Here is a 24,748-nt window from a genome sequence, read left to right on the forward strand (position 1 = left end):
GCTAGTATTTTGTTGAGGATTTTTGCATCTATGTTCATCAGTGATATTGGCCTGTAGTTTTCTTTCTTTGTGACATCTTTGTCTGGTTTTGGTATCAGGGTGATGGTGGCCTCGTAGAATGAGTTGAGGAGTGTTCCTCCCTCTGCAATATTTTGGAAGAGTTTGAGAAGGATAGGTGTTAGCTCTTCTCTAAATGTTTGATAGAATTCGCCTGTGAAGCCATCTGGTCCTGGGCTTTTGTGTGTTGGAAGATTTTTAATCACAGTTTCAATTTCAGTGCTTGTGATTGGTCTGTTCATATTTTCTATTTCTTCCTGGTTCTAGAACATTTTAAAATGCTTCAATTTTCAATGATTTATGTCCTTAACCATTTTAATTAATGAGATATACCATGTTTCATTGTTTTACTTGAATAGAGAAATGATGATATATGTGTATTTTTTACAGGACTGGAACTGCCTTTTATGATGATGCCCCACCCTCTAATTCCTGTCAGCCTACCTCCAGCATCTGTCACCATGGCAATGAGCCAGATGAACCATCTCAGCACCATTGCCAATATGGCAGCAGCAGCACAAGTTCAGAGTCCCCCATCCAGAGTTGAGACATCTGTTATTAAGGTAATTGTTTAATTACGTGATTGATTTGCCTTAAGCCAAAATCATCTTAAGCCACCATCACTCAATCCATTTTTCTTACTCCACAAGTAGTTCTAACTCTACAAAGCTAAGTGATAGTAAATAGATTATGAGAAAAAAAGGTCACTTATAGTAATTAGAACCAGGGGTACAATATTTAGGCAGGCTAGGCTAACTTGAAGTTCTCTATTATATCTACTAAGGGAGAGATGAACATAGCATTTTAAATGATATACTTCAAATTGTGTGTATGTGCTTATATGTATGGTTGTGTTTGTGTTCGTGGGTATGTGTGTATGTGTGTGTGGTGTAATGAGCCATAAGGTGTGGAAAATAGTATCTGATTTGTTTTCAGAAGACCAGAAGGGTTAAATTATGGTTCTGCCACTTAACTAGCTGTGTCACCTTGGGCATGTAACTAAATCTTTCTGATTATTTCTACACCTAAAAAAATGTGTAATACAGTGTGGGTGTAAAAACTAAATGAAATAATAAAATTGAAATTTTTTGTAAATTCAAAAATACACAGTAAGTGCAAGATAACATTATTGTTATACAGGTATCACATATGTGTATATATACACACTTCTCTGGCTCTCTCTGTATATGTGTGTGTGGGAGGGTATGTGTATACTTTTAAATATGTGTGTGTATACTTTTTCATTCATATTATTTTATAATGTATATTTAAATCAAAGTACTTTATTTATGTATTTATTTTTCGAGTATAGTTGCTTCACAATGCTGTGTTAGTTTCCACTGCACAACAAAGTGAACCAGCTACATGTATACATATATCCCCTCCCTCTTGGACCTCCCTCCCACCCATCTAGGTCATCACAGAGCACCGAGCTGAGCTCCTTGTGCTATACAGCAGGTTCCCACTAGCCATCCATTTTACACATGGTAGTGTATATTTGTCAATCCCAGTTTCCCAATTCATCCTACCCTCTCCTTCCCCGTCTGTGTCCACCCATCCATCCTCTACGTTTGCGTCTCTATTCCTGCCCTGCGAATAGGTTCATCTGTACCATTCGCATTGTCAGAATAGATTATTAATTTTTAAACTAAGTAAAAGATACCTCATGCTGCATTATCCATATTTGACATAATTATTATCTTGTTTTTCTGAATATAATACATGTGAGTTTAGGGGAGTCTCTAGAGCATGTTTCATATAAAAGGCCTTGTTACAATTCTTATTCATTGCTGGTGGTAATGCAAAATGGTATGGCCATATTAGTAGACAGTTTGGTGGTTTCTAATGAAACGAAACATACTCTTACCATACAATCATATGATTTTTATCAAAAGGAGTTGAAAATTTAGGTCTATACAAAAATTTGCCCATGGGTATTTATAGCAGCTGTTTTCATAATTGCCAAAACTTGGAAGCAACCAAGATGCCTTTCAGGAGGTGATTGGATAAAAAAATTGTGTACCTCCATGCGATGACTTTGTTGTTTGCCATTTGTGACAATGTGGATGGACCTGGAGGGTATTATACTTAGTGAAATAAGTCAGACAGAAAAAGACAAATACTGTATGTTTTCACTTATATGTGGAATCTAAAAAGTAAAACAAATGAACAAATAGAACAGAAACAGATTCACAGATACAGAGAACAAACTAGTGGTTACCAGAAGGGAGAGGGTTGGGAGGGAGGGGAAAAATAGGTGAAGGGGATTAGAGGTACTGAACTACTAGGTATAAAATAAGTAGGCTACAAGAATGTAATGTACAGCACAGAAAATATAGTCAATATTTTGTCATAACTTTGTATGGAAAGTAATCTATAAAAATATCGAATTACTATGTTGTATGCCTGAAACTAATATTGTAAGTCAGCTATACTTCCAAAAACTGAATTAGCATTTGTTAAGTGAGTGAGCCATGGTTCAACAACAGACCACAAGAAAAACTGAAGTAGAGAAGTTTATTACTCACAGGTCATGGAGAAAGTACTTGGCATGTGTCAAGGGACCAGACAGGGGTGTCAAGGCAGAGTGCAGACAGAGACAACAAGGCAGGACCCGAGGCAAATGGCTTTATTAGGATCCATGGGTGGGGTACTTCAGGATTTCCAGGCTGGGGCTGGATTGGCCAATTCAAACCAAAAGAGTAGGATTTTGATAAGCCTCCCAGGGGTCTTATCTAAGAAGACTGTTGATCACAAGGGCTTTTGGGGATTCATACCAGGGACTTACATTTGCTCATGACTCTGGCTGCTGTATAGAGCATGCACTTGCATGAAGGGGGCTAGTGTCAGTTTAAGGTCCCTGTAGGCCACGTGGTCAAACAAAATGGATGCTGAAGCAGCAATACCACAGAGTAGCTTAGCTGAATTCTCACCACCATACAATGGAATATTATTCAGAGCTAAAAAGAAATGAGCTATCAAGCCATGAAAAGGTATGGAGAAAACTCAAATGCCTACTGCTAAGTTAAAGAAGCTAGTTTGAAAAGACTACACGCTGTATTGTTTCAAGTGTAGGACACTTTGGAAAAGGCAAAACTATGGAGATCCTAAAAAGATCAGTGGTTGCTAGTGGGTGGGAACAGAGGATGAACAGATGGAGAACGGGGGGTTTTTAGGGCAATGAAAATACTCTGTATGGTATTATTGTGATGCATTCAAGTCATTATACATTTTGTAAAGACCCTGTCATTACTTATATAGAAAGTTGAATAATATGCAAATGGGAATATTTCATATAATAATACTCTATAAACAAAGATGTGTACTTGCTCCTTAAATAATTTTTGGAAGTATCCTTACCAGAGGAAAATAACAAGAAATATCACAGGAGGCCAAGATCAACTACCAAAAAATTCTTTCCTGAGAGAATGCCACTGAATGCTACATTGTCATCAGTGGAGGAACCGATTTGTTAATCAAGGTATCGATTCAATTTATGATCATTTTTGATAATAGTTATTACTGAGAATTCAACATTCTCATTGTCTCACTCATTCGAAGCAGTGTTTAGTAAACTCACATGATACATATTAATTAAACTTAATTTAGGGGAAATTTTTATTTTCCCCAAAGAAAATGGTTGACTCTTATGTCACGTTAAAGAGTATGGGGCCCAAGTGGGTAATTAGAATAGAGCCTACAAGTTTGTTTGCCTGAAAAGATTCTAAATATGAAGGCCAATTAAAAGTGAAATGTTAAATACCAAAGAAGATTTACCCCCACTGGAAGAAATGATAAAACCAGAGAAAATAGGCTTTGAGGGATCGTCCCTACGCGGGAATGTGCTATTTACATTTTTTGACAGTAATGACAAGAATTAAAATTAAAACTCAACCCAAATGAGAATAGCAAAAAGAATTTGTAGGACAGAAGAAAAGCAAAACCATAGCTCTCAGAGTTACAAGCTTAAAAAAATTTTTTGTTATCTATTTCTATGAACTAAAGGAACTCCAATGATTTTCTTATAAACCTATTTATGAAAATGTACCTACCAGTTCAAGCAGTAGAGCAGGGTCTGCAAGCTGCTGAAATTGGGTAAAACCTACGCTGCTGTCAGTTTTTGTATGGACCGTGAATTAAGAATGATTTTACATTTTTAACTGGTTGGAAAAAAAATCAAAAGAAGAATAATCTTTCATGACACATGAAAATTATATGGAATTCAAATTTTAGTGCCCATAAATAAAGTTTCCTGGAAATTAGCCACACTCTAATTTACATAATGTCTATGGCTACTTTCAACTACAAAGGCAGTGTTGAATAAAATATTTGCTAGCTGGCTCTTTACAGAAAAAAATTGCTGATCCTTGAGTTCTGATTAACTCAAACCCATGTGAATCTTAGGCTGTGGTTAATGGAAGCAGCACAAACTAAACTCTCAAACACCATAGAGCCATAGGATTTGGCATTGAAAGGAAAAGAAATTAAAAGCATTGAGGAAAAGAAAATTATATAGGTGAGGACAGTACCACTATGACATTGTTATTTGCTTTAAATGCAAGCCTCCATGACAGAGTCTGCTAAAGTACTGAATTTAGATTTTCTCTGGTTGATTGTCTTGGACTACTGTAAATATTTTAGTAAGATAGCTTTGAGGAGGGAGGAAAAGGACATATACTGTTTACACAATAATAATTCTACCTTAAATCCCTAATAGCTAAATGTCTAAGATTATATTAAATCATTAGACGTTCTGTATTAGTCTATTATGTATCAGTGAAACCCATATACTTTTACTGTTTAATATTCATAGAACATGAAGAGTCATAGGCTTGGGATGTTAGATGTTTTGTAATCCAGCTCCCTCCATGGTGGAGAAATCATTCCTGCATCCTCTCTACCCATTTTTATATATCTATTTTATAGAAGGCCTATTCTATTTTCACCAAATTTAAGAGTGATGAAGGTATTCATTGATCAAATTATAATTTTCATCTCAATAGCTTCTACTTTAACTTTATTTTCTTGGCAAAAATGTCTACTAATTCTTCTGCGTTCTAACCATTTAAATATTTAAGTCCTCTGCTACAGTACCTGTGGTGTTTCTTTTTTCCAGACCAAATATTCTAATTTCTTCTGCCAATTTTTCATCAAGCCTCTTGGTTGACCTTCCTTGTCTTAAATAAGCCCCCTCCTCACTACCCCTCTCCTGCATATTACTCTAGAAGTGAACCCACCAGTGAAGAGACCAGAACTAACATAAACCTCAGTTTGGACAATAGTTTATAAATTTAGTCATAGTTCATAACTATTTTTGCTAGTTGAATGTGTGACTCGGTAAATCTCATGCATTTTTGACATGAAATTCTACTAAGCCAATTCTTTATCTTTTACTTGTATTAGGAATTTGCATTTATCCATATTAATTTTTTTATTTTCCAGTCTATTGATTTAGGCTCTTTAGAGATTCTTGAGTGTTAATACTCCAAACTATCATATTAGCTATTTATACCATCTTTGTATCATTTCCAAATTGTAAAAGGATGTATTACTTTATATTACCTTAAATGACTGAGGAAAATAAACAGTATAAATCAAGAGATCAATTCCTCTTGTCATTAGAGATTTCCTAATAGGCTGAAATGTTCTACTAATTGATTCTCTTTGGGAATCATTCATCAAGTAACCCCAAATCCCCCTGAATGAATCAATATTTTTCTCACTTTTATTTAATAAATTCACAATGATATCATAAGGATTTCTAAAAAATGGTTCTTTCTGAAATAAAAAGAAAATTAAAAAGGAGAAAGGCAACATATTTTAATGGTTTAAAACATGGATTCTGGAGGAAGACTTCCTGGGTTTATATTCCAGCTCTGCCATCTCCTAGTCTTATGACCTTGTAAAAGTCACTTAATATCCCTGTCTTTGTTTCCTTTTCCGTACAATGGGGATTATATCATTGCTACCTCATCAGGTTGTCATAATGAGTAAATTAGTATTTATAAAATCATTAGAAGTCTTTCTACAGTGACATTATCTTCATCATATCACTGGTTTATTTTCCCCCCAAGTATTCCCAATCATCTGTTTAAAAATAAGTTCTAGAATTTTATAAGGAATCTGTGTCAGGCTTTTGAAATATAGTTGCAATTATATAGTAAGACCTCTCTCTCTGTCTCTCTCACTCTCTTTTGCTTGTTCAACCCTTTTCACCTAACAAAAGTAGTGTATTTTGCTTTTGGTGGGTTTGCTAGTTCAGTAGTATACAAAGCAGACTTTTAAATGCATTTTTTTTCCAGATTTCACTTTTCTTTAGTGATAATATGGAATTGTTTTTGAGAAATTTGGCAACATTCAAATTATTCTACATTACTGAATAATCTTTCCTCACATGCCACATTACAGCGTTTTTCTGAGAACAGGGAATATGACTTAAATTTGTTAATTTTCTCTGCCAATCTGCTGTTTTGTGTGTGTGTGTGTGTGTGTGTGTGTGTGTGTGTGTGAGAGAGAGAGAGAGAGAGAGAGAGAGAGAAATAGAGCTTGTTTATGACATTCTCATTTAAAGAATTAAACACTGAAAAAAATTTTAAATACAATGTATACATTTTCCATTCTCTAATACTTTTTTTTCAAAACAGGTCCCTAAAATACTATATCAATCAGTAAATAGGACTTTACTTGCGTGAAGTTCAAAATGTTTAAAGATTATAAAAACTAGAACCAGAGTAACCGGATTCTTGAAGTAGATTAAAAAATCTTACAGCAATGTCATTTACCTCATGTTTGCTTTGGGGTACAGAATAGTTTATCTTGGGACAACCATAAATAACTCTAGATGTGTGCATCACTTTTAAACGTTTTTTTTTTTTTTGCAAAAAAACTATTTCATCTAAATTTTACTTGGATTTAGAGAAACAGTTAAGTCTGCTCTCTTAATGTTTATTTGGGTATTGATATTAAATATGAAAAAAGAATGCTAACAAGAAAAAGGAAGTATTAAAACACAACTACCACTAAGGATGCCATACATCAGTGTATTGAAATATAAGACATATTTAGATCCATGAGTTTATAATAATACTAAACATAATATAATTCTCCTTTGGAGAATTCTAGGGAATTGATTCTTTTAAAGCACAAATAAGGGTTTAAATAAAGGATAAAGGGGTGGAATCAAGCATTTTCCTGCCTTTCCCATACAGACTGTCCCTCAGGATAACACAATAATGCACGAGAGAAACTTTCTGTTCATAGAAATCTTCTTGCAAATAAATAAGTATGGAATGATATATTTCGAATTCATCAAATTGCAAGTCCTAATGAAGTGGTGAATCTGGGCTATGATTATCAGTGGTGGCTGGCATCATAAAATGCAACCAAGAAGACATTATGCACTTCCAGTGAAAGCATACACCACCATCTATGAAGTACTCTTGCCCCCAGGTCAACGTGAATCAAGCATCCAGATGCACTTATGCCAGAAATTCAGAGGGCAGAGGAACACAGAGACGAATTAGACCCATCAAGGAACTGTAAACAGTTCATAGAGGTGGTGGCCACTTAGAACATACACAGTGCCTTAACTAGATAAAAAGTTGGCTTTAAACATTTGGCATGAACAGAGTGATGCCAATTGATGGCAATGCTGGCCAAATCAGAACTTAACATTTCTTCCTTGCTCTCCTCCCTCTATTCTACCTACTTGACTATAGAAAAGGAGGGACTTCTCTTTTAATTAAGATAATAGTATTTATTATTACATAAGCCTGAGGTATAACTTCTGAGTCAAGACTGCCTTTTGTTGCTCAAAGTAACTGTAGGAGTTTATATTACCAAATAAGAATCTGGAAAGTTACTAGGCTGCCTGAATTTTCATACAGATGTGGGAAAAATATAATTCCCTACCAACACTGAATAAGTTTGAAGAGACAGTAGGAGAATAAAATGAGGTTGTTTATGATTACACTCATGGGTCTTACCACTTCCCCATTTAGCAAAATTGAGTATTTCTTGAGTATCATCATCAAAACAAATAAAAAGAGCTATGTAAATATCTCTTGAAGCCTCAATTTAGAACTCTGAGTTAAGGAGTTTTGATGGTGGCTACCAGATCTTCTACCAGATGCAAGTATATTAGGTTTGCTTATGTCTTCCAGAAGTACTTTTTAACATTTTCCTGAACCCAGAATCCCAATCCTATTATTTATCCTTTCTGTTCATTTTTCCAGAATGAGAGAATGTGGATGTCACAATCAGTGTGTATGATTCTGGATTTCACTAACAGTATTTACTAGCTGATGATATATGCTCCATGAGGGAAAGGAGTTTTGTCAGTTTTGTTTACTTATATGTAACCAGAGCCTAGAACATTGGCATATATTAAGTGTTTAGTAAATATTCTCTGAACGAATGAATTGAAGTCTGAGTTGTGTTAAAGCTCAGGAGTTTAAGTTTTATAAAGTGCTAGTCAACTTCAATTTCGTAAGTTAAAAGTTGTATTAAGATAAATTTAACATTAGAATATCTTCTCCCCACTTCTATAACATACTCAATAAGGGAATTGCTAACTGATAAAGAGATGAAAATGAAGATAATTAAAGAGAGCAATATAAAGTAAAGCTAAATGAAATAACCCACTTAGAGAAATGAGTTGTGATTATTTAATCTTACTCTAAGAAAATATTTTAAGTTGATAAAATACAATGCATTTTGTGGTGGAGATGAGGCAGCAGACACAATGCATTTTTTAATGTTTAGTTAATCACGTGTGTAATACTGAACATTTTATACGTTTTATTTAATTTATTTTTTAATTGAAGTACAGTTGATTTACAATGTTGTGTTAGCTTCGGTTGTACAGCAAAGTGATTCAGCTATATATGTATATATTCAGCTATATATATGTGTATATATTCTTTTTCAGATTCTTTTTCCTTATAGGTTATTACAAAATATTGAGTATGGTTCCCTGTGCTATATAGTAGGTCCTTGCTGGTTATCTATTTTATGTATAGTAGTGTGTATATGTTAATCCCAAACTCCTTTTTATTTTAGAATTTTAGAATTCATTGTTTTAAATTCCACCTTTGATTCTGAATTGTGGTAGAGACCAATACTTCTTGTTCTACCCAGAGGCAATAAATGCAGCTTTTCCTTTATTGTTATTCTGATACCATTAGTTTATTAGTATGACCTTTTTTTTTTCAGTGAGAGTGTATTCCTCTTACATTTTCATTTATTATTGTGGCTAGTTTTATAAAGATGGAACACTGCAAAAGATTGTGTTTTATTGATTGGTGGAGTTATGATGCAGGACTATAAAGCAGTGTGTTGAAGTATTAAATTAAATATTCTTCCTCTTTGTCCTACTTCAGGGCCATCTTGGAGGTTAAAGGGTCTCACACAAATGAAATGATAAATCCAGTTTACATAGTTTCCCTATAGACATTGAACTGCTTCTTTCTTATTATGTCTGAATAAAACTCATTATCTATTTTGTTTCAGTAATAATTATGAGATTCTCTCCTAAGCAATTCTTTACTGTCTCCATTATTCTCCATCTTATAGCATACTCTGGAAAGGCAAGCATATAAATATGATAAAAGAATTAAGCTGTTGAAATAAATTAATTTATTGTGCAACAATGTATTCAAATCTTACTTGCTCAATGGATTTTACTTTAATGAAATTCTTCAAAGAACGATACATCATGTTCCAAAGATTGAAATTATACATTAAGTGAAATGACTGAATATGTTGTGTCTCAGTTTATAGAAAGTTTCAATTGAATACTTAAGCTTTTAAAGCATAAAAATTTGCATAAATTAAAATATTTCTTTAAGTAAAAGTATTAAGTATTGTCTGTATCCTTTGTTCTTAAACAAAAAATATAATTAAAGTAAAAATAAGCTAAAGCTAAAATAAATACTACAATTTCACCTATGTTTCCTAAGCCTTAAATTATGATTTAAGATTTTAATCTAGCTTATTTTTGACTTAGTTTATTATGTGACCTTTAGAGTGTTATGAATGTATAAGTGAAAAAGTGAATAATGCATGAATGAAAAGAATCATCAAGGAAAACTTTTACAGTTAAATAAAATTGACTAATGAAAAAATTGTTATACTGATGTGGAAAATAAATAAATAATTGTTCAATGGCACAGTCATTGTTACTAGAGTTTTGTGCATTAAATATTTACGTATTTTATGAGTTAAATATCTCAGGAAAAAATCAGTTTTTCATGCTTTCCATTAGAGCCACTGAGAAATCTATTATGACAGGAAACTCAGACTTGCAAAATGATTTTAGAGGGATTGATTTATTTCAAGATTGCACTTTACCTCTATTTGGCTAAACACATGCCACTGAAAATATGATCACTTACATAATTATTAAGAGGAATATTAAAATGTATTGATGGATAAACACTGAGTGAACTTTTGGAGAAAATAGAATGGCTAATTTAGAAAATTTTATTTATATAAAAATATAATAATGTTGTTTCCTAAATATATACCATGTGTTTCTGCATAATCCAAGTGTTAAGAGTTAGATGTATTAGGAATTAGCTTTAAAGCTTAGCAAACTTATGTACCTCTTTATCAGAATTTCGAGAAATCAAGGTTAGACTCTATATCGTGTATATCTGGTCATATATGCAGTTAACTATAGCATGGCTTATTAATACATTTATACAGACTAAAAAGGAGTTCTATACAATTTTATAAATCCATACTCTATAATAAATGCACAGATATTCCAAAAATGATACAAACTCCAGCCTTTGAATGCTGCACAGAAGCCAAGATTATCCTTTGATTTGTGATTGCAAAGACTTGATGTGAACTTTATTGCCTTATTTTTAAATTAAAAATTGTTGGATATTTGTGCAGTTGAATATATTAAAAAGTGAAAAAGACAAACTATTAATACATGCGATAACCTGAATGAATCTAAAAAACATTTCGTTGTATTAAAAAAACCAGACATAAAAAGTATGTACTATATGAGTCCATTTTTATGAAATTCTAGAACCAGCCAAACTACTCCCTGGTGATAGAATTCAGAAAGCTGTTGCTTCTGGGGATGGGAGGAATAGGCTGGGAAGGGGCATGAGAAATCTTTCTGGGGTTATGGAAACAGTCTAGATCTCGACAAAACTCATCAAACTGAACACATAATAAATGTACAGTTTGAAGCTGCTTCATAGCTTAAGGTAGGGGTGAATGTTAAGAAGAAAGATTTATAATCCCAGCTGCTTTTAAATTATAATTAGAAGATAGGAAGTAACTTTTGGCATCCAGATGTGGATTCTCCGCTCTTTTAAATCGTATATGTGTTTGTTTTTTAGAAATGTAGGTCATTTGTTTGCCATGTGAACTAAAGAACTTAGACCATTTAGAAGCATAGCTTGTTTGATTTATTTATTGTGGAAAAAATAACTAATATTGTGTTCATTTTGCATGTTGAGACACGGAGTTTAAAAATACATCTTGCAACTTTTGAGAGTAGAATTTAGTTGACTCTTTTTTCTTTTTTCCTTTTGGTACAATATTGTTTGACCTGGCAAATTATTTGTTGTAAAGTTTCTTATGGGACTATTTTTTATTCTATGGAATATATATTGAGAAACAGTTTTATGTATGGATTTTGGAAGAGGGCTTGGCTATCTTGGGGGTTACTTTCATTTTACTTGTCATGATCCTCAAGAATGAAACCTCTGTTGAAGATGTTTATTGACAATGTGTAGGACTGAAAAATTAAAAGGGTATGAAACAAGTGGTGCTCAGTCTTGGATATACATTAAAATCGCCTGGAGAGCATTAAAAAATACTGGCTTCTGGGCCCCCCTTCAGACTCAGTGTATAAGGCTGCTATAAGAAAGTACAACAAACTGGGTGGCTTAAAACAACAGAAATTTATACCCTCACATTTCTGGAGTCAAAAGCAAGATGTCAGCAGTGCCATGCTCCCTCTGAAATTCTAGGTACAATCCTTCCTTGCATCTCCGTAGTTTCTGATGATGGCTCGCAATCCTTGGCAATCCTTGGCTTGCAGCTGCAGAGCTCAGATCTCTACCTCATCTTCACATGACATTTTTCCCTCTTGACAATTTTTCCATCTTTCTCATTTTCCCCATATCTTCACAATGTCCTCTTGTGAAGACATCTGTCATGTTGGATGAAGAGCCCACCCTACTTTAATATGACCTCATTGTAACTAATTTCATCTGCAAAGACCCTATTTCCAAATGCTCACATTCATAGGTATTGGGGGTCAGGACTTCAATCATTTTGGAGCGACACAACTCAACTCATGACCCTCAGTAAGCCAGAATCTTGGGGAGTAAATCCCAGGCATAGGCATGTTGAAGAGCTTCCCAGATGATTCTAATTCAAAGTAGAATTGCAACCCATCACAAGGCTTAAAGGAACTTTTGAGATTGAAGACATACATTACCCTCTTTCTCTGTTAGTACAAAGCCTTGTCTGTTTTCCATATTACATTAGCCTTTGATATTTTGAAAACAGCCTCCTACAGGCCGATTCCATTTTAGAACTTTTTTCTTTTAAAAAGTCTGCTTTTTTCCATATTTGCATCTTTGCACTCTAATCAGGAATAATTTACTTATTATTTATTAGGTATCATGTATCAGTTTACTTGTACACTTCCAAATATTTATGAATTATTGAAAAGACTGTTCTTCAAGGCCTGTGTGTGTTGATAGCTGAAGGTATAAACATCTTGTTGCTCGAAGAAAATGTTAACAAATGAGTATCATATTTCTTAATCAGTAACTCTATAATAGCTCATTGGAGACAGTTATACAATACATTTGCACATTGGTCTCATAGGGAAGGTGCAAGACTTAAAGGGGAAGGTATGGAGTGGGACCTGAGTGTTAACGTAGAATAGTATCAGGAAACATGATACCAGGTTTCCCTGGGATACAACGAATGCATATTTCATGAATTCTCCCTAATATATTTGTGTGGTTGCATTGGAGCTAGGAGCCTGAAAGTTATTAGAATCAAAGAAAATTATTCAAATGTTAAATAATAATAGATGTCCATGATGCCTTAAAATGTGACTGTCTAGGTATATCCAGAGCAGCCCCATAATGAAATAGGTGTTAACAATGCCTCCGGTATTATTATTATGATGTCATGGTGATAATCTGTGTGTTAAATGATCCTAGACACTTGCTGAAGCAATATAATTTATTTAAAGATTTTTTAAATTGATAATTGTCTAGAATTAAAACCTGCTTTGTTCTGTTAATTCTTTGTTGTCTAATGGTTCTAAACTGGATGTCTTTTTTGATCTCTCTTTTTATCCAAAGAAGGGATTGACATTTGCCATTACTACAGCGATTTTCACCTATAGAACCATTTTCCTTTCTAGTCTTTCCTTACTTTGACTTTCCTCAAGATAAAAGGTGTCTTTTAATCCAGTTAAATGTTGATGAAAAAATGTGTTTATCTTCACGTATCTATAGAATTAAGAAAAATCAACATTCCTTAAGCAAAGGTCCAATGTATTTACCTCTTTTCTCCCCCTCCTCACCCCCCAACCACGGTGGTGTAGGAGCGTGTTCCCGACAGCCCCTCGCCTGCCCCCTCCCTGGAGGAGGGCCGAAGGCCTGGCAGCCACCCATCATCACACCGCAGCAGCAGCGTGTCCAGCTCCCCAGCGCGGACTGAGAGCTCCTCGGACAGAATCCGTAGGTGTCATACTTCCACTTGTCACCATTTTAAACTTTATTTGGTGCAACTGGCTTTTCTAATCAAAATGCCCTCATTCCAAATAGATCTCAGATGTATCATGTTCTGACGCTCTGTAGCAATAGCCGTCTCTCAAAATTATGTTTCCCAGTTTGCAATATCATGAGGTATGGTACTACATTAACAGGTTCTGATATAAACTCCCTGTCTTTGATGCCACACATAAAGATTTGAGCTATGAAACAGTTAGAGAAAGTAAGTAACCTTCTAGATTAGTTTCTGAGGTAAACACCTCCAACTCTCAAATACCTAGCGTCCAGGTATACTGTTTATGGTTTATTCCTCTTCGTTCCTTCAATCCCATCCCTGCCATTTTTTAAAAATTCACTAATATTTGAACTTCATCCTTGCATTGACAAAGACATCCACAAAGAGAGGAATAAAAGAAATAGAATTCAAAATAACTGATTTTTAAAACATTTCGTAGTCATTCAGAAGATCAATAGATTGAAGAGTGTGAAATTGGTTAAATTTTAGGATTTGAATTAGTAACAGTCAATAATGCATATTATCATCACATGTTATTATTATTAAATTCTAAAAAGTAAAGTTATATTTTATTTCATGATCACATTTTCAGATATTTAATCCTGGTCCTCATGGCCAAGAAAATTAAGAGTGAAGTTAATACACCATTCAATTAACTGGTTATTTTGTGTATGTACAAGAATCTAATATTGTTTACCAATAAAATGAGCATATTAACAGTGACTACCTTGGTTGCTAAAACCAATACTTACTGTATTGTTTACAGGCTTTAGTTATTATTTTAGGAAATCATGCTTATAGCATAAACTTCATCTAATTACACAAAATTTATTGAAGTTATTTGGTTGTTGAGAATATCTTCATAATAGGAAAAAGCATTTCCTAGAAAGTGTCTTTATAAGCTATAAAGGAAAGTTTGCATATCCTCAATATAGATACTGTGGAGGCAGATAACGTAAATATTGGTCAAATTGTATGTAATAAAATTATTTTTAAAATAGTCAATCATTGACAATTACATAGAATTCAACGTAATTCTAAATATGTATACTTTATTTAGCCTGTTTATAACGTATTTCCCTAAGTTTGTAAGAGATGATTGTTACTGTTTATTAATAAAAATAGATATAGCACTTGATAATCATTGCCAAATCAATTATATTTCTGGGGCTGGTAAACCTCAGTTCACACTACTTCAAAGCATTTTTCAAATAAAATACTTTCAGTATGCCTTTGGGCCATGCTGTCGCTAGAATCAGAAATTTAATGATGAATATTTGGTTTCATGTCTAATGCTTTTTAAGGTCTCATTGGAAAGGAGCTGTTCTAGAAAAGAAAATTATAGTTTTTTCATAATAATCGGAAATACAGACAAATAGGGAAAGATTTGAGAGTTTTGATATACATTCCTTGTTTTACTAATCATATTTTAAAATTCTTGATAGAAACAAAGTAATTACTTTTGCATGCATGGACTACCATAATTGTCCAAATGGAAATATTGACACATGTACACACACGTGTACACATATATGCATATACACACATACATGTGCAAATGTATGCATATTTATTTTTAACTTTAGACTAACATAAAAATTTCAAAAATAATTAAAAATTCTTAAATATTTATCATCCAGTTTCACTCAATCAGTTGATCTTTCTGAAAAATATACCTGATAAAGGCCTAATGCCACCTTATTGTCCTCATCACAGACACTGTGCTTCTTTACCTCAAATACTCCATTGTTTATTTTCTACAAACAAGGAATTTCCCTTACATAACCACAGAACAGTGATTAAAATCAGGAAATTAAGACTATTATTGTACTATTCTCTAAGCTGCACACCTTATTCAAATTTCACCAGCTTTCCCACTATTATTTTTTCCTTTTTCTTCTGACTAATATTTTTAATAATAAGAGATTTTTCTTTCCTGGTCCAAAATCCCATCCCAGATCACATGTTGAAATTACTTGTCATATGCCCTTAATCCTTTTAAATCTGAAACGGTTCCTTAATCTTTTTTATCTTTCAGTACCTTGACATTTTTGGAGAATACATACCATTTATTTTGTAGAATGTCCCTCAGGTTGGAATTTTTTGATGTTTTCTCATAATTTGACTTAAGTTATGTATTTTTGGCAGGAATGACACAGACATGATAGTGTGTCCTTCTCAGTGCATGATTTCAGAAGATATATGATATTTTTCCAATACTTGTGATAACCATCACTTGGCTGAGGTAGTGACTTCTAGATTTCTCTCCTGCAAAGTTCCTTTTTAAATTGTTTTTAACCTTTGTAGATAATAAGTATCTTGTGAGGAGATATCTTAACATTATGTAAATGTTCTTCATCAATCTTTCACTTCACTACTTTCAGAATTGTTCATTGAAGATTCTTCCCTGAAACAATTATTACTATGGTGATTTCCAAATGGTAATTCCTAACATAGTCTTATATATTATTTTATACATATTTTAAAACTATATTTTTTGCAGTGAAAGTAAGGTTTTATGGAATGATTTTTCTTCAAAATTTTTGCACAAAACCAAGATTTTCATGGGCAATTTATTAAGAAATTTATTGACTGGATTGTGATCATAAGGGTATTTGATCATCTGCTTTATCGTTTCAGTAGTGACAGGTTACTCTTAATAGTTCAAGAAAGAAATTATTGTTTTTAATCATTCAACCATTTAATAGGTATTAATTGGGCTCTTTTATTTTTAAATTTGAGTTCAAATCCCAATTTTTAAAGAAGTACTTTGATATCTGTGAAACTTCATGTTTTATTGACTAGAATAGCATAGGACTATTGAAACAGCTATTTCAGTGCCTTAACTTGTTGAAAACTCTAATTGCCCTCTCATGCCACTAGAATTTTTTAAAATTATGTTTTAACTTTATAGTGTTAAAGAGTGTTCTAATGTTAAGGTTGCAGTTTTTGCAGAGTTAAGGAAGGTTATATGCTAAGGAGAGAATGTGATACACTAGATCAAGCTTGAATATTTCATTGGTAATGGTTATAGGGGTATGGCCATTCAAAAGTATTCCAGACATGAGAAAATATACATATTTTATGTGAAATAAAAATAAGATAAAACAGTTTCATTTTCAATATATTTCTGCTTGTTCTCAAAAATTATCATAGTTATCAATTCTCACAGTGTTCAACTTAGAGATAGATTATAATTTTAAAGTTAGACCATGGTAGTATATTTATTTCTGAGTCCAAAAGAGTTTAAATAAGTTATTTGAATATTGTGTATTATGGTGTTTTAGTCTTTTTTCTTTTGTTTCTGACTTGACAGCTGTCCATCAGAATGGTTTGTCCATGAACCAGATGCTGATGGGTTTATCACCAAACGTACTCCCTGGGCCCAAAGAGGGAGATTTGGCTGGTCATGACATAGGACATGAGTCGAAAAGGATGCATATTGAAAAAGGTAATATATGATTATGAGGTCTTGTTTTTCCTGCTCAACATATGAACTAGGTTTTAATCACAGAACAAAGTATATTTCTAGATTATATTAGAAGATGGCATATAAACATTTTAAAAACCTACGATATTAAGTAAAATGCCTATTCAACAAAAAAGAAATATGAATGAGACATATTTCTCTTAAACAACAGGTAAATGTTCATTTATTTTCCAGTACGTTTTAAAAAAGAGAATTGTTTGTTTTAATTGTTATCTCTGAGTCCCTCAAAGACTATAGTTCGTCTTTCTCCGTGCTTTTAGGGTCAATTGTCATTTTACTTAGCGTAATAGAGCAAGTACAATATACAAAGGATTATTATGATTACTTTTTGGATTAAAAGACACATGGTCATTTGATCAACCAAGAAATATAGTGAATCTTATCAACCAATGTACTAGTAGTCGTTTCTAAAGTGTATGCAACAAATAACAAAGCCCAGATTGTGCAAAGCTGTGAGAGTTTCCTATTTATATTTTATTTGTACCAGCCTAACTCGTTTTCACAGGCAAAAATTTGTCTTTTCATGCCTTATTTCATGAAATACTTTCATGGAGAATTGAAATATTATTATTTTTTTCTTTTTTTATGGTATTCACATTGCTTAATTTGTGTCATGCTTTATTTATTTATTTTATTTATTTATGGCTGTGTTGGGTCTTCGTTTCTGTGTGAGGGCTTTCTCTAGTTGTGGCAAGCGGGGGCCACTCTTCATCGCGGTGTGCGGGCCTCTCACTATCGCGGCCTCTCTTGTTGCGGAGCACAGGCTTCAGACGCGCAGGCTCAGTAATTGTGGCTCACGGGCCCAGCTGCTCCGCGGCATGTGGGATCTTCCCAGGGCTCGAACCCGTGTCCCCTGCATTGGCAGGCAGATTCTCAACCACTGCGCCACCAGGGAAGTCCTGAAATATTATTTTACATGCATGTTGGAAATTTATGCTATTGGATGCAAATTAATGTTTTCAAATGGTAAATTTAAATTGGGACCACTGGAGCCCTGCCATATCTTTTTCATCTTAATTTAATATTTTCAAATTTTATTAATAATATAGACTGGATACTTTGACTATCTTTTTTGACATGAATATCAAGTAATCAGTGTTATGAAAAGGATTGTTTCTTTGGAAAACATAATTATACAAAAGGTACAATTCATTGGCTGTCAAAAAGGAAAATAAGAAAATTGGCTATTTAGATAATCAGAAAGACATGATTGGAGAAAGACGAAGTTAAGGTGGAGCAACCGTTTTTCCTCGAAAATGACTATTCACAAAAAGTAAAAATGCTTACATAAACATTTTTCTATTCAACATGAGAACAGCTCTGCTGAGTCCTTAGGAAGAAAGAACACTGTATTTCTATAAATTAAATTATCAGCATTATGCAATTAATAAGAAAATGGTCATCTTTTCTAGGTGCTAACATGTCAAAATCTAGGCATATTTGAGAGCAGCATTAAGGCAACTTCCTAATTATTTATTTTAAAATTCGCTATCAAATATTATCACAAAGCTGGGTGGAATATATACAAGTGCATCAGTGAAAGAGATTGCCTCTAAATGTCCAATTTTAATTTTCTGTGAGTTATTCTTCAAAAATGAAGAAAGATATATAATGCCTCATGTATCTTTTGACATATACCTTTTATATTTAATCAAAAACCAATTTGAGGAAATATTATGGAAATTTTTATAGTAATAAAATATAAAACCGCATAGAGGATTTAAGTTTCAAATAAGAATATTGAAATATAAAAATTCATTATTTGGGTTAAGTAGCCATTCTCCACTAGGGTTCTATGAAAGAATGAAGCCCTATAGAAAATGATTTTAGTGATTCATTTCTCAATTTTCCCATAGATGCTACATAGCTAGTTTCACTTGAAATGCATAAGAGAGAAGTTTTATGATATACAGGGTTGTCAGGATATTAGGTTTTAATTCTCTTGCGGAACCTTGGTGAAAAAAGGCTGGGAGTGAAATATAAAAGCCTGGAGGTGGTCGTGAAGAGACCACCAAAGGAATGACCAATAATGTGATTGGAATAATGAATCTCACTGGAATTTTTGGTGGGGAGCTTTCTACAATCTCATGTTTCAAGTTGAGTTGACTATAATTTTTGTAACTTTCTTTTTCCGTGAGTCTTGAGTTCTATCTGCCTATCTGCCCATCATCTGTCTATATACCTATCATCTATTTGTTACTACTATTATAACTTTGCCATCGTAGAGCCTTTCCTGAGATACCATACTAGTTTGATATAGGGATCCCACTGCTGGTTTTCCTGTGTGCCTGCCCCCCAAATCTTCGTTACAACATTTTCCTTGTTATTTGGAAGGTATTTTTTCATTGGTCTGCTTCCAGTACTAGACTGTATACTCCTTGGAGTCATGTGTGTATTACATTTGCTTTAAACAGACTAGACAATCTATGAATGCATATTGATCTGTGCTAAATTACTAGAAGATTCTAAGAGATGGTGAAAGTAAGTTAAAGTAACTGTGATGATGAAAGGCAAAAGGTGGAATTTCATAACCTTAAGAACATACATTTATATGAAACAGTAGAATGTTCTGACCAGGAATATACACAAAAACTTTCTATATCACTAATGGTACTTCTTATCACATCTTAAGTTTTTAAAATGGTTTTTCTGTCAGAATAAAGACCTTGATCATATCCCAACAGTTTTTCAATATTTTAATGTATATTTTATAAAGGAAAGTAAGTTTTTAATATTCTCCCTAGAAATGTGAAACTCACTTTAAACTCATAATTTCAAATGTAGTTATGGAATCGTGGACATTGTAATAGATTTTGATACTCTTATAGTAAGAATTTTATTATATGATGCTCATCTCTTTTATGTACTCTCACTCTTTTATCTATTTTTCAGCATACTGAATTAATAGTAAATATTCATAGGCTTTCTAGATTGATAGGGTCTACTAAATTAAAAATTGTTTTCTTTCATGACTACATTTATCAGGTGCCGCATACTTGCCCTGTAACTTTCTTACTACACATATCTGTATTAAAACAAGTGACTTCATTTAGAGACATTTGTAGAGAAATTAATTACATGTTTGTGTCATTTTAGGCTTGAACTTCTTAAATGTAATTTGCTGCCTACCACTTTAAATCATTCAAAAGATAACAATTCTTAAGAAAACATTTATGTTAAAAATAGATACCAGAATTAATTTGTATGCTGAGAGTCACTGTGGTCTAAAATCTTAATCACCAGTAACTTTTAAGCATTTTAAAATCTTCTAAATATTAAAAAGCTATTGACTTTACTCTATTAGAATATTTACGTCACTATTAGTTGAAGGACCAGTGGCTTTACAGGTGTTAGAACTCAGAAGTACTAAGTGCTGATTAAATTTGCTACTTAGTTTTTAAAATAAAAACACTCTAATGGGCTTTTGAACCCAGGAAGAGTTTAATTAAAGTACATTCAAAATATAAATATGAAAAACAAGTTAGTGTATCAAGAAGTAATAGACATATAATATTGTTTCAAGCATCCCAAGTGTAAGGAGAAATGACTTTAATAGTACGAACTTTGACTAAAATTGGGAGTTTGTCAAGAATATGTGCTGAGGAAATCTATGATACAGCTCATAGCCTCAAAAACTATTTTATGTCTTTTAACTTTTCCAAACATACTGCAAGTTCTCTAGAGCTTTCTGGATTTTAAACACATTGCTGATTTTTACCCTCAGTCTAAATTTAGTGGAATAGGCAGTACTAATTGATATTTTCTTTTTTTTGATTGAAGTATAGTTGATTTACAATGTTGTGTTAGTTTCTGGTGTACAGCAAAGTCATTCAGCTTTATATATATGAAACAATGAAAGAATTACATATGTATATGTATGTATATATATATTATTTCTCAGATTCTTTTCCAATATAGGTTATTATAAGATATTGAGTATAGTTTCCTGTGCTATACAGTAGGACCTTTTTGTTTATCTATTTTGTATAAAGAAGTATGTAAATGTTAATCCCAAACTCCTAATTTATCCCTCCCCCTACCTTTGATTACCTGTGGTAACCATGTTTTTTTTCTATGCCTGTGAGTCTGTTTCTGTTTTGTAAATAAGCTCATTTGTATCTTTTTTTTTTTTTTTTTAGATTCCACATATAAGAGAGATCACAGGATATTTGTCTTTCTCTCTGTCTTACTTCACTTAGTATGATAATCTCTAGGTCCATCCATGTTGCTGTAAATGGCATTATTTTATTCTTTTTTATGGCTGAGCAATATTCCATTGTGTATGTGTACCACATCTTCTTTATCCATTTATCTGTCAATGGACACTTAGGTTGCTTCCATGACTTGGCTATCGTAAATAGTGCTTCTATGAACATTGGGGTGCATGTATCTTTTCGAATTAGAGTTTTCTCCAAATATATGCCCCGCATTTAAATTATATAAACAGGCTCCCTGTTTCTTTATGCTGCACTTCTCTCTTTATCCCCACGAAATCTGTCTCTTGGTGCTAATTTACAGTGTTAATTCTCTTATGCATAATTTTTTCCCTGGTTTTTCTAAAATTGCTTGAATTGCTGCTATTTCCAACACATTTTTTAGCATGTCTCATACCTTGCATGTAGTTTCATGTGCACATTTTTGTTATTATGGAATTTATCTAATTTTTTGCTTACCAAAAATCAAATGTATGCTACAGATATGATACTGTATGCTACAGTATCAGCTTTTTTCCAGTTATAGAAAATGTGAGCATTTATAATTGGAACTAAGTACTGAATACCTAATTTATGTTAGTGTATTTCAGTCTTGGACTAAATAAACCAAAATGATATAATCAATATTTACTGAATGTCAGATATGTGAAATAAACCATATGAAATGCAAAACTTCCCTTCTTCTTTTGCTGCTACAGTTGCACAGAATTTTTCTTCATATATATTCTAATTTTCCCTATGGTTGAGGCTTTTCCCTTTATTTGTTTTCATAAAAAATATGACAACTTTCATTGGTGACTCCTGACATTTTATTTTTTTATTTTTCATTTTTTCTAATTATATATATTTTTATTGAAGTATAGTTGATGTACAATATTATATGTTACAGGTATACAATATAGTGATTCACAATTTTAAGTTATACTCCATTTATAGTTATTATAAAATATTGGCTATATTCCCTGTGCTGCACAATATATCCTTGTAGATTATTCCATACATAATAGTTTGTACCTCTTACCATTTTAGAAGCAGGAATAATTTAAGATGAGGCAGGAAATACAGGGGATTTGCTTCAGGCCATGAAACATTTCTTTTGTCGCATATTCTTTTGTCACATATTCTTCACGGGCAGTACCCAATATTTCCAATGGTTAACAGACTTGTATGGAAGGTTCTCATTTTGGTATTTTGAATTTGAGGACAAAGCACTAAAGGCAATAAAGTAGTTAGTAAACTGGCCATATTGGGATATCCTCTTATTAATGCTTTATTCTTAGCATCCAACCTTGAGGACCACTTTCCTACAAAACATCTTTCTTAAATGACTGCTATCACTTTTCTCCTATTTGTGGAAATAATTTTTTTGAAATATATTTCCTTTTGCACATTTCTCATTGTTTAAAAATTCTAATTTTAAGATTGTCTTCAAAAATGACTTTCTTTTTTCAATTCTAGATTAACATTACACAAATTAATTTATAGTAAATATCATACACACATATATCAAAAATCTGAACCTGTTAGTATCTCATGTGACTATATAGATGTGCATAGAGTGAAAAACCCTTTTCTTTAGAAATTTCTATATTTTGGTAATGTTAGCACACTATATGTGAGCCACTTATAAAATGAACTACCTCAATGTTACCTAAAGTTTACATTTTCCAGGAGTTTATTATTATGTAATTAATATGAACATTACTAAAAGAAATAGGGCCATTTATTGATGCCGAAGATGTCAGTTGCTTCTCCAGGGCATCCATAACTTTAGGTTTTGGAAACTTTTTTGGACACTTAGAAAGTTGAATCATGTTACCACTGCTGATAATTTTCATGAACTAGATGCCAAAGCTATTAGAGAGTATTTAGTTTTGGATACATTATAAATAATAATATACATTTATAGTAATTTTACTTACTGTAATAGTTTTACTTTTACTTAGATGAAATGCCTTTTCCCCATGGAAAAAACAGAACAGACTATTAATTATTCCACTTATTCAGCTTTATTTTTTTGAGCTTTTTTGATAGGCACAGAATGACTCACTTCCTCACTGTTTAAGAAATATTTTTATGTAGTCATGCCAATAGCTAATATTTTTATAGCGTTAAAAGTGAGGTAGGAGTAAATTACTAGTAGATTAACATATTAGCTCCACATACAAATTTGCTTCATGTAATGATTTATTTATGAATTATTATAAATTATTTTATTTCCTTCATTTAAGATGTTTATTGACTTACTGAATTGATTATCTCTAATTTTTAATTTTGGAATTTATTTGCGTATTGCTTAAACCGTGGATTTCTATTTTTTCTAGTTTCAAGTTGAAATTTTACATATTCTGGTGTAGAAGTGATCTAAAGGGAATGTGTACATTCTTCTATATGTTTATTTGAGAATTAGCTCCAAATTCAAACTTCATTTTGGAAATATTATATCCGATATTTTTTAGTGAAGCTAAAACAATTTTTCTTTTGTATATTTTTATTTCGTACATGGGCAAATATGTATGTTTCTAAAAGAACTACAAAACACTGTCCTTTCTTCCCTGATTAGACATATTAAGAAATGTACAAAAAAATAGGCCATTAAAAGTTCAGTGACTCAGTGAGCTTTCTTAATCTTTTTTATCTAAACTAATAGCAAAATATAAATGCCAGTCTCTGCAGATAAGCTTCGTGTGATGTTGTTTTTGTAGAACAAAACAGGAGATATCTACAATCTCATATATTTCAACCTAATACTTTTTAACATTTTTCTATTCTGAGATGTAAATTAGAATCTCTTCTAAAGAGCTTAATAAAAAAAGAAAAAAAATGACGTTTAAAAATATATTTCCAATCTTGCCTAATATTCACAGTCTGCTTTTATTGAAACTTTTTAATATTCTTACATGTGCTTATGTGTATCCCTGCACATGGGCAAACACACAGGGCTTTATCTTCATTTGATAGATGAGGGAGTGATACTACTTTGAATGCTATGTTATGAGTTAAGAAGCAAAAGTAATAGCCCCCTTGTCTCTTGTGCTTGAAGCAGTTTGAATTCCTCCATCAACTTGATGGAATGATTTAACACATCATTCAGCCTTGTTTGCAGGACGTGTAAGGTGACAGCAAAGCTCAGGTAAATCTTAAAGATACGGGAACAATTTGGAGGAGTTTATATAACACATTAGATGAAAGGTCAATATGGAAC

The 24,748-nt window shown here is 32.6% G+C and overlaps 1 protein-coding gene across 2 annotated transcripts in view; it reads left to right on the forward strand.

Moving 5' to 3' along the window:
* DACH1 (dachshund family transcription factor 1) overlaps positions 1–24,748 on the forward strand; it is a 413,755-nt gene that overhangs the window by 281,186 nt on the left and 107,821 nt on the right. For both annotated transcript variants that reach the window (XM_061170678.1, XM_061170677.1), the window contains 3 exons: positions 448–620; positions 13,655–13,790; positions 17,156–17,290. In XM_061170678.1, coding sequence (XP_061026661.1) covers positions 448–620; positions 13,655–13,790; positions 17,156–17,290 — 444 coding nt within the window. The remainder of the gene's footprint in view (positions 1–447; positions 621–13,654; positions 13,791–17,155; positions 17,291–24,748) is intronic.

This window comes from Eubalaena glacialis, chromosome 16 (genome assembly GCF_028564815.1).
Source record: "Eubalaena glacialis isolate mEubGla1 chromosome 16, mEubGla1.1.hap2.+ XY, whole genome shotgun sequence".
In the NCBI taxonomy this organism is placed as follows: domain Eukaryota; kingdom Metazoa; phylum Chordata; class Mammalia; order Artiodactyla; family Balaenidae; genus Eubalaena; species Eubalaena glacialis.